At 38.6% G+C, this 13177-nt stretch overlaps 1 protein-coding gene across 2 annotated transcripts in view; it reads right to left on the reverse strand.

Moving 5' to 3' along the window:
• Positions 1–13177, reverse strand: part of DNER (delta/notch like EGF repeat containing) — a 297002-nt gene that overhangs the window by 131894 nt on the left and 151931 nt on the right. For both annotated transcript variants that reach the window (XM_075937624.1, XM_075937623.1), the window contains exons 3-4: positions 12467–12561; positions 11299–11465 (exon numbers count right to left, since the gene is read on the reverse strand). In XM_075937624.1, coding sequence (XP_075793739.1) covers positions 11299–11465; positions 12467–12561 — 262 coding nt within the window. The remainder of the gene's footprint in view (positions 1–11298; positions 11466–12466; positions 12562–13177) is intronic.

Genomic DNA, 13177 nt, shown 5'->3' on the forward strand with positions numbered 1-13177 from the left:
GCTGTGTAGACAGCACCAAAAGATGAAATAAGCTATTTCGACTTAAGCTACGCAATTGACACAGCTCAAGTTGCTTAGCTTATTTTGGCTTTAGCTATGCTGGGTAGACATGCCCATACTGTCCCCGCAGCCTGCTAGTGCAGCAAGCCCCGCTGCCACATGGAATGTTAGGCATGTAGAGAAAGATGAAGATATTGAGTTCTCTGTGGACTGCAGAGGGAGAGGAGCTCTGGATCATTAAACCTAAAGGTCTATCAGAGTCTACAGCATCTGTTTGCACTGCTTAAGAAACCCCATTATGTCCTGGTGCATCTGCCTCCTTTTCCTGCTAGGAATTCTGAGCCTCTCTCCTTTCTACTCTTTCCTTCCCCAGGCTGTTCACAATGTTCCTCCTCCAGGCCCTGTGCTCATAGTCCTATATGCAGCACTGGCTTGCAGGATCAAGTTAAATATGTCATCCTAAGTCCTCTTCTTTCTCTTTATCTGGCTCAGACATTCTGCAGGAGTGGAAAGGAAGACCCTGAAGCTTGCAAAGGCTGCAGCTTAAGATGAAACTCTCAGGAGGTATCATTGTGAGCATATTCACTGGAACATGCTGAACTCTTCCCTCCCCCCACACACACATTTTCACTTTGCTTTGGATTGATTGTGCATGGTGCCCAACACGCCACCAGCAATGGTAAGTATGGAAATATCTCGACTGCATGATTCTAGCAATGCAGGGCAAAAGCACTGAATACTGGCACCATTTTTCATAGGCAGTGATACTTTACCTGATATCTCACTCCTGTGTGTCACAAAGACAGAGAGAACACAGTTGCTGCTAGAGTCCCACAGGTGCCCAAAGCCTTATGCTGGTAGCTATGTGCTGCAATGGTGCCTACTGAAATTACAGCTGAGTGGCGTGGGAAAATATCCGACTATGAGGGAAGAAATAAGGAAGCCCTCCCTAGAACCCTGCTACAAATGATTGTAGACTACCTCCATGACCTTATCTTGCTATAAGTTATGATAAGAAGAAGCTGAACACCAAATTTTGGGGTACTAGCTCTTATCATTTAGATGGTCCCACAGACAGAGACAGACACACATTTCTAAAATATATGGTAAGAAGTTCACACTGTTTCTCATTACATACATTTATGTTAAAATCCATTGCTCCTTAAACTAATCATAAATAAGACTACAGGATAGAAAGTCAATTGGATACAAATCATGATTATTTAAAAAATGTTTTCAATTTAATGTTTTTATTTTAATATTTGTTTTAATTACACATTGTTAGTTCTTTATATTCTTCCCACTCGACAATCTAAAATAACTAAACTGGATGTTGTGTGCTTGTTTCCTTAAATGATTTCCTAATTGTCAGTAGAATTTCAGATTCTGCACAGATTTTATTTCTAAAAAGTTTCACACTTAAAGTGATCATATTTGCTGAAAAAGAATTCTGGGCTTTATCAATATTCTTGCTATAAGAACATTCAAATTTATAATTAATAAGCAAATGCTAAATAAATAGCCAACCAGTACAGTTTTTTGATATATTGAACTTTTCCAAGTTAAGAAAGCTAAAATGTTTCCATCAAGTTTTGCAATTTGAAGTCAATGGGACTTGGCCTCGTAAATCACCTAGATGCTTTTGAAAATCCTATCCATAGGTGCCAATATAAGTATTTAGGAGCCTAATTTAGGGATCCAGTTTTTGAAAATGTTTCCCTATGCATAGAGAAATTCCCAATAACTCCATTAATGTACTTTTCCGTGCTAGCATTATAGCAATATTGTTTTTAAGTGACAAAGACTTATTCCATTAAGAGAAAAAATATTTAAATATAATTTTATATCTGCTGCTACAAACATTTAGACACATATAGCCTCAGTAAAGATAATGATTATTGATGTGCGCAGTTATATACCTGCTCAGTTGGTTAAGGAGTTACAGCATTAAATTTTCACTATTTTGCTTCTTGATTTATTATAGCGCTTTTGCAAACTTAAAATAAGATACCCTTTGTGGTAACATTTTAGAAAGTAAATTGAATTTACAATTTAGTTAACTATTCAAATTAATTTCACAAAGCCTAAACTGGATTCATAATTTTTAATTTGAGTGATTTAAATCATCATTTAAATCAGATGATTAAATTGTTTAGATGTAAACAGTTGCACAACCTCACAAAGTCAGATTACACTGCTGGCCTGAATCCCTAAAATCAAAATACTACCCAACAACAGACACTACAATGTGGAAATTATGTTGAGAGGATTATTGTTCTGCCTTGAGAAAAATAATTTAAAATCATATAATTATAACTATATTATAACAGCAGCTAAGATTCAATCCTAAATGTGTTGGGCCTCTTGGCTCACTGGCTGTGAACTTTTATTGCGACAAAGATTATTCAGAGTTTCTTGATTTAAGCTATGCTTTTTTAAAATACACCCTGTAGGGTTTTTTTTTCTTTTAAAGAAAAAATGCATTCTCAATCTCGACTGAAATGGCAAAATTTGTCTATAAATATTACTTTTTTCTGGTTTTTTAAACATACAATTAAAGAAAAACAAATATACCTATGCCAACCTATAAAGCCCTCCCTTTTTAGCCTTATTATGAAGTTTATGAAACTCAGAAAGCATCTTTCAGTGCAGAGGGTCTTACACAACACTTTAGAAATATTAATTAAGTCTTCCAAACCGAGTGAGATAGTTAAATAAATGTTCCACCACATTACTAATACGGAAAGAAGGTGACTCTCTCAAAGTCTTTGTACACTAACCCTTTTTCTAATATATTACAGATTGTCATTAACATTGCTGCAGCTACACCAGTGGACATAACGGTGGGGACGGTATAGCAGAAAAGCCACCGGCTGCCAGCAGTGTTCGACGATCATCTCATGCAAATTGACTATAAGCAGGTTTTGACAACATGGTTAAATTTGCTGTCAGTCATGGGAAGCCTTGTTACCACAGATGGAGTTGCACTAGCATTAGTCACAGTAAGACATTTTTCTGAAACACGGCTAACATGATTGCATAGCTCAAAAGCAGAGCTGAAAATAAAATCTGGAGTCCTCAATGACAACTGAACGTTCTACAAACACCAAGCCCCAATCATGAACACTTTTGGAAAACTGGCTACAACTGAACAGACAACTGTAAAGTATGTTACACATTTTTGTTCTCTATTTTTCAAATCATCACAACAATTTAACGTAACATTTGCACGAGCACATTACAATTTTTCTTATCGTTACCAGAATTAGGCTATTAAATATTATTTACTAAAGTAAACAAGCTATTGCCATTTAAATCTGAATGTTTTAAAACTCTTACATTTAGCAAAACTTCTTAAATTTGAAATGCACAACTGTGATTTATGATTTCATTCACAGTAAGAAGCTACTTTATAAATTCTTCAGAGAGAAAAAGCTAAAAATGAATGAGGTGATTCTGGGGCTCACTTCAACCTTAATACTCTACTTATATGAAAAAATTTCCACAAGCAGCTGGGCTTCACACAATGTCTGGTGCAGGGAATTTATCCAGGTAAAAGGAGCATGTCAGATGGGAGAGGCCATCATCGGGCTAACTCAGTAAAACCTGGCTCACAAGACTGATTATAGCAACATTTTAAAGGCAAATTTTACTGAACAGTCACAGGAAAGGTACTTTATTACCTCAAAAATGAAAACCAAAGTAACCTGCAACCATCACAGATATGTATGTAGATTGAACTAAGATTACGGTATTATCCTTTTTCTGAGAGATATGCTGGACATCTGGTGTTCTAGGATTGCCAGAAAAATGTATAGTAACGAGTTTTTCATTCTTAACCAAGTGGCCTTAGCTATTCAGTTTCTATTAACATTAATGGAAATTTCACAATTTAAAAAACCCATGCATCAGTTTACTATACTTCTGCATATGCCTTTGTAAGGTCATTTTTCAGCATCTTAGCAAATGCATTACATCTGATTTCAATTAAAAGAACTTATTAGAATACAGAGTAGACATACGACCAGAACTTGTCAACTTTTTGCAGTGCCTCATTTATGACATAGTTCTGATGATACTAATATCACAAACTGCAGGGGATCTGGAGTTAAACTATTAAAGCTCAGCAATCTTGTAAATATGATAGGACATTAGGGCTCCATTCTCCTGCCAATTTAGAGGAATATCTCCCAGTAAGTTAGAGTGTCTTTGGACCATATAGTGTGAAATTCTAGACTCGCTGAAGCAAATGATTTGACCCATTGACTTCAGTGGGGCCAGGACTTTACCTACAGTAAATTTTTCATTTTCTAATTTAAACAGATTATTTTTTCAGATAATGTTTTTCGTTACATACCCTATCTAGTCATATGTTAATTGCTCTGAGAACCAGTCTTTCCTAGGACAAATATAGACTCACATCAGTAACTTGATCATTAAAGGAGTGAAAAAGTTATCCTGTAAGCATACTTTTGACCTCCTACTATTCAATAAAAAACAAAATCCACAACCCTGCTTTCCTCAGAAATTTGTCTTGCATAGTCTTTGTCCAGAGTAGATTATTTAGGAAAATCTGGAGTTAATTGGACAACTCTTTTGTTCAGTCACAGGTATTCGACACAGTAATGTTTTCAATTTTTAATTGTTTTTCTTTACTTTTTTGTCCACTGATAGCTCATTGTCCATGGGATTCCCCAAAAAGACACTCAAAACCTTGGGGCACACAACCCATCCATTTATTCAAACAAACCCACCAAGGTGGGAACAAACATAAAAGGGAAATGAACATGGTCTTTGCAGCAAAAGGTGGCTGTAGTAGCTATTATTGCCTTGATTAGCACAACCCACTATACAAGCCCAGCATGGTACATTTCTGGCATGAAGAGGGATCAGACAGCCACTGCGCTAGACTCCAGCAATATACTTACCTCCCCTAGAACTGCAGCTTCCCTGCCATAAGCGAAGTAGGAAATTAAATAGATACCCTGCAAAAACTACATAGCCACCAAAGCTTTGACATAATCACATCCTGGAGTATATGGTATTCGTGATACCATCTACGTGTTTTGTTAGTCTTTAAAGTGCTACCAGACTATTTGTTGTTTTTAAGTTTTTCCTGTTACAGACTAACTCGGCTACCCCTTTGAAGCTTTTGTAAATAATAGGTCACCCACCCTTTATAAAAAATGCATCTTTTATGTTTCTTAATTAATAACTAAGAAAAAATAAGATAGCCACATGCTCTGGGTATGAAGTCTTACTAAAAACTCATTAAATCATTGTTTAAGGGATATAGTATTACAGTAAGACTCCAATAGTCCGGCATCCAGTTGTCCAGCACTCCTGTTAGCCCGGCATCAACTGGAACCCGGAACTGCTCAGGTCAGCTACTCTCACAGCCGGGCCTCTGTGAGCTGCATGCACACTTACAGCTTGCGCCGTTCCGCTTATGGTCCCCAGCGCACACAGTGTCCAGCCTGCACATGCTAGCAGCCGGCTGCTGAGCACAGGCATCTGCTTTGGGACCCGGACATAAGGTTGGGGGAGAAGGGGAATTGGGTGACAGCAGGGAGGGGAGGTGTTTGGCACTAGGGAACAGAAGGGGAGGGGAAGAGGATTGGGTTGCGCACAGCGTCCTGGCCAGCTCATCGAAAAGCCGGCGTCTCATCGAAAAGCACGTGCTCCAGCACCTGGAAGGAGATGCGCGGCTGTACCGGAGGCTCCAGGACCCGAGCATAAGGTGGGGGTAAAAGGGGGATTGGGTTGGGAGTATGCCCCCTTATAGTACCTCCTGGTACCCCTGCATATCCAATAATCCAGCACCACCTAGGCCTCAAACGTGACGGATTATTGGAAGTGTACTGTAATAAGATTGCTATGGAACATATATGCTATGACAATAACTGATTTTGGTGAGTATAGACATTGGCACCCCTCTTCTGTCTCAAGATGGCCCAGGCAGGGCTGGCCTTACCATGAGGCGAACTGAGCGGCCGCCTCAGGTGCCAGACAGTGGAGGGAGCGCCACTAGGACCCAGAGTGTAAAAAATTGTCTGCTGCTGGTGCATATGTGGGCACCATTTGAACTCCCCACCTCAGGTGCCAAAATGTTGTGGGCCGGCCCTGGACCTAGCTTTAATAAAGTAAATGCAACAATTCTAAAAATGCAGTCTAAACCTCCACGGAACTATGATGACTTCATTTCTTCACTGCATTTTTTAAAGAATCTGTTTGCAGAGTCAGCAGCCATTTTGTGTGACAAAATTGAAGTATCCTGCTAAAGAGAGGGCATACTGTGCTCTCTGTTCGAGACTTTTATTCCTTCTTGATTTACTAAACACTCAACCCCCCAAAATGTCAATCAGACTGAGGAAATAAGGTTGCTTTTTATGTAGGGAAAAAACGTGACCTCGAGATTTTATTTATTTGTAATTCTCCATTACCACCACTCTATAAATACTGTTTACACACTGCATCGCTTGATTACTGTCTCCTCGCTGATTCCTTTCAGTGATGTCTAAACTACTTTAAACAAATGTTAATTTAGTTAATTAGACACCAAGAGACGATAGATAAAACAAATAAAATATATCCCTGAATGTTTTGTGTTTGGCACATTAGGCTTATTTAGGATGACTTTATGAAATAATTTAAGATGTAAGATGCATAATAAACTTTGAGACTACATTGGGGAAAGTGATTTGAGAGATTCATGTAATCTTTTTTTCCTTTGATCTTCAGCTTACTTACATCTTCCCTTTCTTTTATATGATCTCTAATTAGGAATTAGAATGGAAAAAATAAGAGGCCAATAAAATCTTTCTTAGTAAAATTAATTAAGGAAAGAAGAATAAAAAAAACCCTCCATCGAATAGGCAGAAAAAATACTAAGTTCATTTCTCCAAGAGATCTAATATTTGGCTAATATATACCTAGAAGGAAAGTAGCTTATATCACACTACATGACCTATTAGCTCAAGGTTATGTCTATACTACAGAGGTTTTTTGGGCTTTTTCGGAAAAATAGCTGTTTTTTCAAAAAAACTTCACTTACATCCACACTGTAACCACGTTCTTTTGAAAAAAAAAAAAAAAAAAAAAAACAGAAAGAACTGAGGGGTTTTTCCTACAAGGAAGAAGGCTTTTTCTGAAAGAGCTCTTTTGGAAGAAGGCGTGTGAGGACGGGGAAGAGGGAGTTCTTTTGAAAGAAGAGGAAAAAACACAGGTGACCTGGTGGCCACTCTGTCCATAATAATCACAGCTTAAATGCAAGATAGTGTCCATGCAGTGTGGACACTATCTTTCGAAAAAGCAGATCACTTTTTCAATGTGCTTTGGCAGTGTGGACACACTCTTTCGGAAGAAGTTTTTTTCTGAAGATCTCTTCCGGAAAAGCTTCTTCCGAAAGAAGTCTGCAGTATAGATGTAGCCCAAGCGTATTGCAGCTTAACTATCAAAGTAGTTGTTACAGTAACTGTTTTTTGTATACTACAAAGTCATTCATGTCCCTGTTTTGATGCATATGTGCAGTAGATCTTCTTGTAAACACTGAAAATAAAAACCTTGATGCTTCACCTAGCTTTAATGCATATAAAAACGAGGTACAGGGAGAGAGGATGTTCTATATTTACTTTCTTTGAAGTAGAACTCAGAGTGCCATTAATACACAGCAGATTATAAAATTAAAATGAAGAGTTTAAGAAGATTTGTGTGTCTTAATAAAATATTTACAACAAAATGCACTGTGCATACCTCCATCTTTACTGAACACTAATTAGCCCCTGATACATGGGATCACATTATAGTTATTTGAATCTGCTTGTTTCTCCATGCCATAATAATTCGTGATTATAGTGTCCTCTAACATCAGTCAAGATTATTGTGTTCTCTGGGTTTATTAAAAAAACCAGTACTATAGAGTTAGGAGATACAGAGCAGTATCTGAAGATTAAACTCATCACAAATTTCCAAAATAGGTAGAAGAAAATGTTACGAAAGAAGAATCTGTAATGATGTACTTGATCATCATTGCTACCAGACTATTTGTTGTTTTTTAAGTTTATCCTGAAAAGACTAACTCGGCTGACCCCTGAAGCTTGATGACTGGAGTCTCTTATTGCAAGCTGCACATGAGCTATGTCTTCACTAGGGAAAAGGGTATGTTTTATCCTGAGAGAGCTATCAGGCGTTAACTAACACATGATTAAAGCCTAACAAAGATAAGGCAAATGGAGCTGCAACTTGAGTAAGTAGATCAAAGTAAGCTATAGGTCCTCTACAGTCTTTACCTTGACATGCTAACGTGTAAACAATACAAAGTGCCTCATCTTCACTAGGATTTTACCTTATGTTAGCAGCCATGCCATTTTAGGAACATCCTCAGAAAGAAACTTTTAATTTCTGCAAATTAAATGCAAATTTTTTAAATTAAAATGTAAGAGATTTAAGAGAATGTGTCTATCTGAGTTAAAGAGGGAAAATGTAAAAATTGGAAAACCATTTGAAGAAAATAAATGCCACTAAGTGAAACCTGTTGCTGATAAAGTAGGTGCACTAACAACACTCAACAGAATCTCTGATACATTGTTGCCTATCTCTGGTAAAATGTACTTGGACTTCTCTCTGGCAGGGACATCCATTCAGAACATGGCCAATATTTTCACATAAGTGTTTTTGATGTTTTATATTTACTTGCAACGTGCCTAACAAATTAATGAACAATAATCTGTACCAGCTTTTTCTTTGTTATGGAATGAAAAGCATTTCAAGACTATAACACGTAAGTACTGTTACAACCATGATTTCAATTTCATGTCCTAATTTCAACACACCATCTGTCCACAGAGCCCAAAATAATCATATCTATGGTCTCCATTCTTAAAGAGTGTCTTTAAAACCATGTTATTTTCATCATCATCAACCACCATGGGTTCAACACCCGTTGGTGTCCAATGCCTCCCTCACTAGTTCCTTCCATCTTTCCCTGTCCAGTGCAGAGTGGCTTAGCTTCTGTAAATTAGCTCCGCACCAATCTGCTACATCATCTACCCATTCTCTGTGGAGCCTGCCTCTCCTATTCGGACCATCCATTATGCCAAATACCAAGTGTGATGGGGTGAAGCAACCCCGCCCCTGCCACAAGTCAGGGGAGGCATGGGAAATTAAAAACGCTGACACTCGCCTGGATCAAAAAGCGGCGGGACTGGCTTTGAGAACTGCGCAGGGAGCCTGTACCCTGGGGGAAGCCACAGACACGGCGCAGGGGAATGATGTCACACATCTTGGTGACATGATGTCAGATCATGAGGGGGAGGAGGCCGGGGCTGGGGGAAGGGGTGACATCACCCGGCGTGGCCGGAGATGGGGATAAAATGGAAGAAGTGCGGGGAGGAAGGGGAGAGAAGAAGGTGGAAGGAAAAAGAGAGAAGAGGGCTAGTGCCGGAGGTGCCATTGGGGACTGAGCCCAGGGCCTCCGGGTAAGTACCCTGACAGCGGAGTTAGGAAATGGCCCAGGGCAGAGTCGCAAGGCCCGCGAGCAGGCGTGTTTAGGGGCAACACCCCTGTCTGCGATAGTAGGGAGTCTAACTCCCTACATCAGGGCCCTGGGCCGGGGCATGGAAGACTGGGTGGGCCGGGGTCCCCCTCTCCGCCGTCGAAAGGCTGCTATAAGAGGCTCCAGCCAGGATGTTCATCTGTCACATGCGGCGACATAACCGCATTCCAGTCGCCAAAGTAGACTGTAATCAGGGGTAAGGGGCGCACCATCTAATAAAAAGGTGGAATTTATATAAGACACAAGTGCGGACTCGTTACACCAAGGTCTTAACTTTTCGCTCGTTGTTCATTCTGCAGATATGCCCAAATAGCTGTAACTTCCACTGTATAACCTTCTGCAGTAGGTTCTCTTTTGGCTGTATCTTCCTATATAATTCCTCGTTGGTGACCTTCTGCATCCATCCTCTTCTTAGGATCTTTCTATAACAACTCCTCTGGAATGCCAATATCCTTGTCTTCAAATCTTTTGTTAACACCCATGTCTCACATCTGTACAACATGCTGCTAAATACACACATTTTCAAGAAGCTCAGCTTTGTTCCTAAGCTAATCGCTTTACTTTTCCAGATCTTACCCATCACCTTCTAACTCGGTCTTGCTTTCACTATTCTAGTTGCTATTTCCTTCTTACTGTCTAGACCATACGTCATGTTACTCCCCAAATATGTGAACTTCTCTACGTTTTCTAGTTCAAACCCAATTACACTGATCTTCCCTTCCTATTTCCAAATACCATCGTCTTTGTTTTATTAATATTCATAAATCAGTCCATACCACTTCCCTTCCTCATTTAGCATCTATACCATTCTCACTAACTTCTCTTCATCTTCCTTGATGATAATTCTATCATCTGCAAACCTCAAGTCCCTATATTTTAAACTGCATACAAATGTTCATTTCACACTTCCTGCCATGAAGTTTACTGTTTCATTTTTCAATAAACTATACTTCTGTATAATAAAAGAAAGTTCAAACAGTTCTGTGTCTGTGTCATATTTACATAGACTTCACTCATTCACAAGTGTTATTGGTGGGTAATAAGTATAGTTGTTTTTAATTAGGGATGTAAAAAGTCATTTTAAAAGGTAACCCGTGTAACCGCTATACTGCAGAGCCTGCAGTGAAGCTTCCCCAGGAGTGAGGCTGACAAGGGTTGCTGACAGTACACCGAAGGAGGAGGCTTCATTGTAGGCTCGGCAGCCAACTCTCCAGGACTGTGCAGTAGCCCCTACTCCCACAGGCGGGGAGCTGCTCCAATGCCTACCAGTTAACCTTTAACATCCCCACTTTTAATATATTTTGAAGTTTCCTTCATATTCTATGTATTTTATTCCTTTAACTGGATTTCAGACAAATTCTATTCTCAGATGATCCAAGAAATATCTTGAATATTAAATACTACAGTACATGCCTCCAGATGTTAACAAAAATCAACACACTTAACATAGTTAAATTAAAATATGTAAAATAAACCCTGTGTGTGTCTGAAGTAGATTGGTCAAATAACATTAACTGGATTTCAAATTAGATAGGTTCCACAAGTGTGCTACATTTTCAGCATCAGGTAGCATCCATTTACTTTGAATAAACAAAATTTGAAAATATTGTCTGACCATCACATCTTGTACTTAAACCCGTTGGTAAATTAACAGAGCTTCCTCTACATTTCTTTAAGTTTTGTATAAGTTACTGATTCTCGTATAAGGCTGGAGATCAAGATACCAGAATGTAAGTACAACTCACCAATAAAGTAGTTATTTCCTAATGCAAGCATTTCCTCTGAAAGAACAAGGCCACCCAGTGCCTGGAGGAGAGTAACACTTCTACCATCTATAAGTGAGCACTGTTTAAATCCAGCCGTTGTAACCTTCCACAACAGGATAAGGGAAGCTATGGCATCTTGCCTTATTCTAGGGACATGAAGAATAAAAATAATCACATCAGGTTGAAGAAAATCAGTCTTATGAAAGAATACATCATTCTGGACCAAAATTAATTAACAAACAAGAACAACTCCGCTGTAGCAATTATACAATCAGAGTTATCAAAATACAAATATTTTTATTAACAAGCAATTTTCACTTCAATACGGTTTAATGCATGCACATTTACAATACAAAATCTATCAACAGTCGGGTTTGAATAATGGTGTATTTGAAAGAAAACATTATGCATATTCTTGATTTCTAATAATTTTAAAGAACCATTTTCCTGTTCAAGGAACACTTTATATAACACGACATATTTGGTAGTTATTTATTTAATGTGTTCTGAATGGATACTGCTTTTGTGCTAACTACCAAACACAATCACTTTCCTTAATATTAATGCATTTACAGTGGTACTTCCCTCCACTCCAAAGATTCCTTCCTAGCATTCATAATGATGCCAATACTCCTGCTTCCATCCTCTTTTGTCATGGTGTTAGTACAAATTCAAGGAAGGAGGGTTTGATCTGGACAGAAATTCTGGTTTTGTTTAATACACTGGATAATACATTATCCAGTGTATTACACTGGATAATACATTATCCAGTGTATTAAACAATAAGTCCATAATTCTTGTGAATCAACTGAATTATGCAAGGTTGCCAAGGTCACTCAGAGCTGTGGTGATCAACCTTTTTCTTTCTGAGCCCTCCCTCACAACATGCTATAAAAACTCCAAAGCCCACCTGTGCTACAGTAACAAGTTTTCTGCATATAAAAGTCAGGGCCAGAATTAAGGGGTAGCAAGCTGGGGAACTACCTGGGGCCCCATACCACAGAGATTTCTGCAAAGCTACAATGCTCAAGCTTCGGCTTCAGCCCTGGGTAGCAGGACTTCAGTTTTTTTCCATGGATGCAGGGGCTACGCCTACACTGCAGAGTATTTATTTTTCCAGGCTGCGATGACAAAGCAATATTCTTACTTTATTGATGTGTTCTGTGGAACTTCAAAGGAGATAAGTCGGCCTCCAGCAGAGTTATTAGAACTGGCATTTCCACAAGCCACATCTGGGGTTATCTGAAAACAGTAAAGAATTTTCATGAAAGATGTAGTCCTTTAAAAGAGAATATAAAAAATGAGGGAAATTAATAAAACAAGAAAGGAATATAAAAACAGCACCATTAACCAATCCTGATCTATTAAAAAATCATCAGGACAGACGCTAAAGTTTCAGCACCAGTGCACATTTGAGGTAATAGAAGGTTCTATCTCATTTGCAATTATTTAGGAAACTTACCTTATGGTTAATGTTTTCAAAAAACATAGCAAAAGAAACCCTTCGCTATAGCGTCTACATTTTAATCAGCACTTACTATGAGAGGTGTCTGCCTTTAAAAGTATCATACTGCCCCTTAGAAAAAAAAGATAAATGGATATCTCAATGTCAAATACTAAATAAATCTCTCGAGTTGCCACAAGTCAGAGAAAATGTGAGATCTTGGGTCATTTAGAACCAACAGCAAGGACTAGAGTTATCTTTCAACTATACTTATTGCATAGCCTGTTATTCCTTTTTAAATTCACAGTAATACTCCGCCACATGAGACCCATAATAATGAAGCCTGTTGTCACTCTTTCCAATGACAGGAGACTTTCTGCAAAGAGAAGGGAGCATCCACAGCCTACCTAGGGA

Source organism: Pelodiscus sinensis, chromosome 10 (assembly GCF_049634645.1).
Source record: "Pelodiscus sinensis isolate JC-2024 chromosome 10, ASM4963464v1, whole genome shotgun sequence".
NCBI classification, from domain to species: domain Eukaryota; kingdom Metazoa; phylum Chordata; order Testudines; family Trionychidae; genus Pelodiscus; species Pelodiscus sinensis.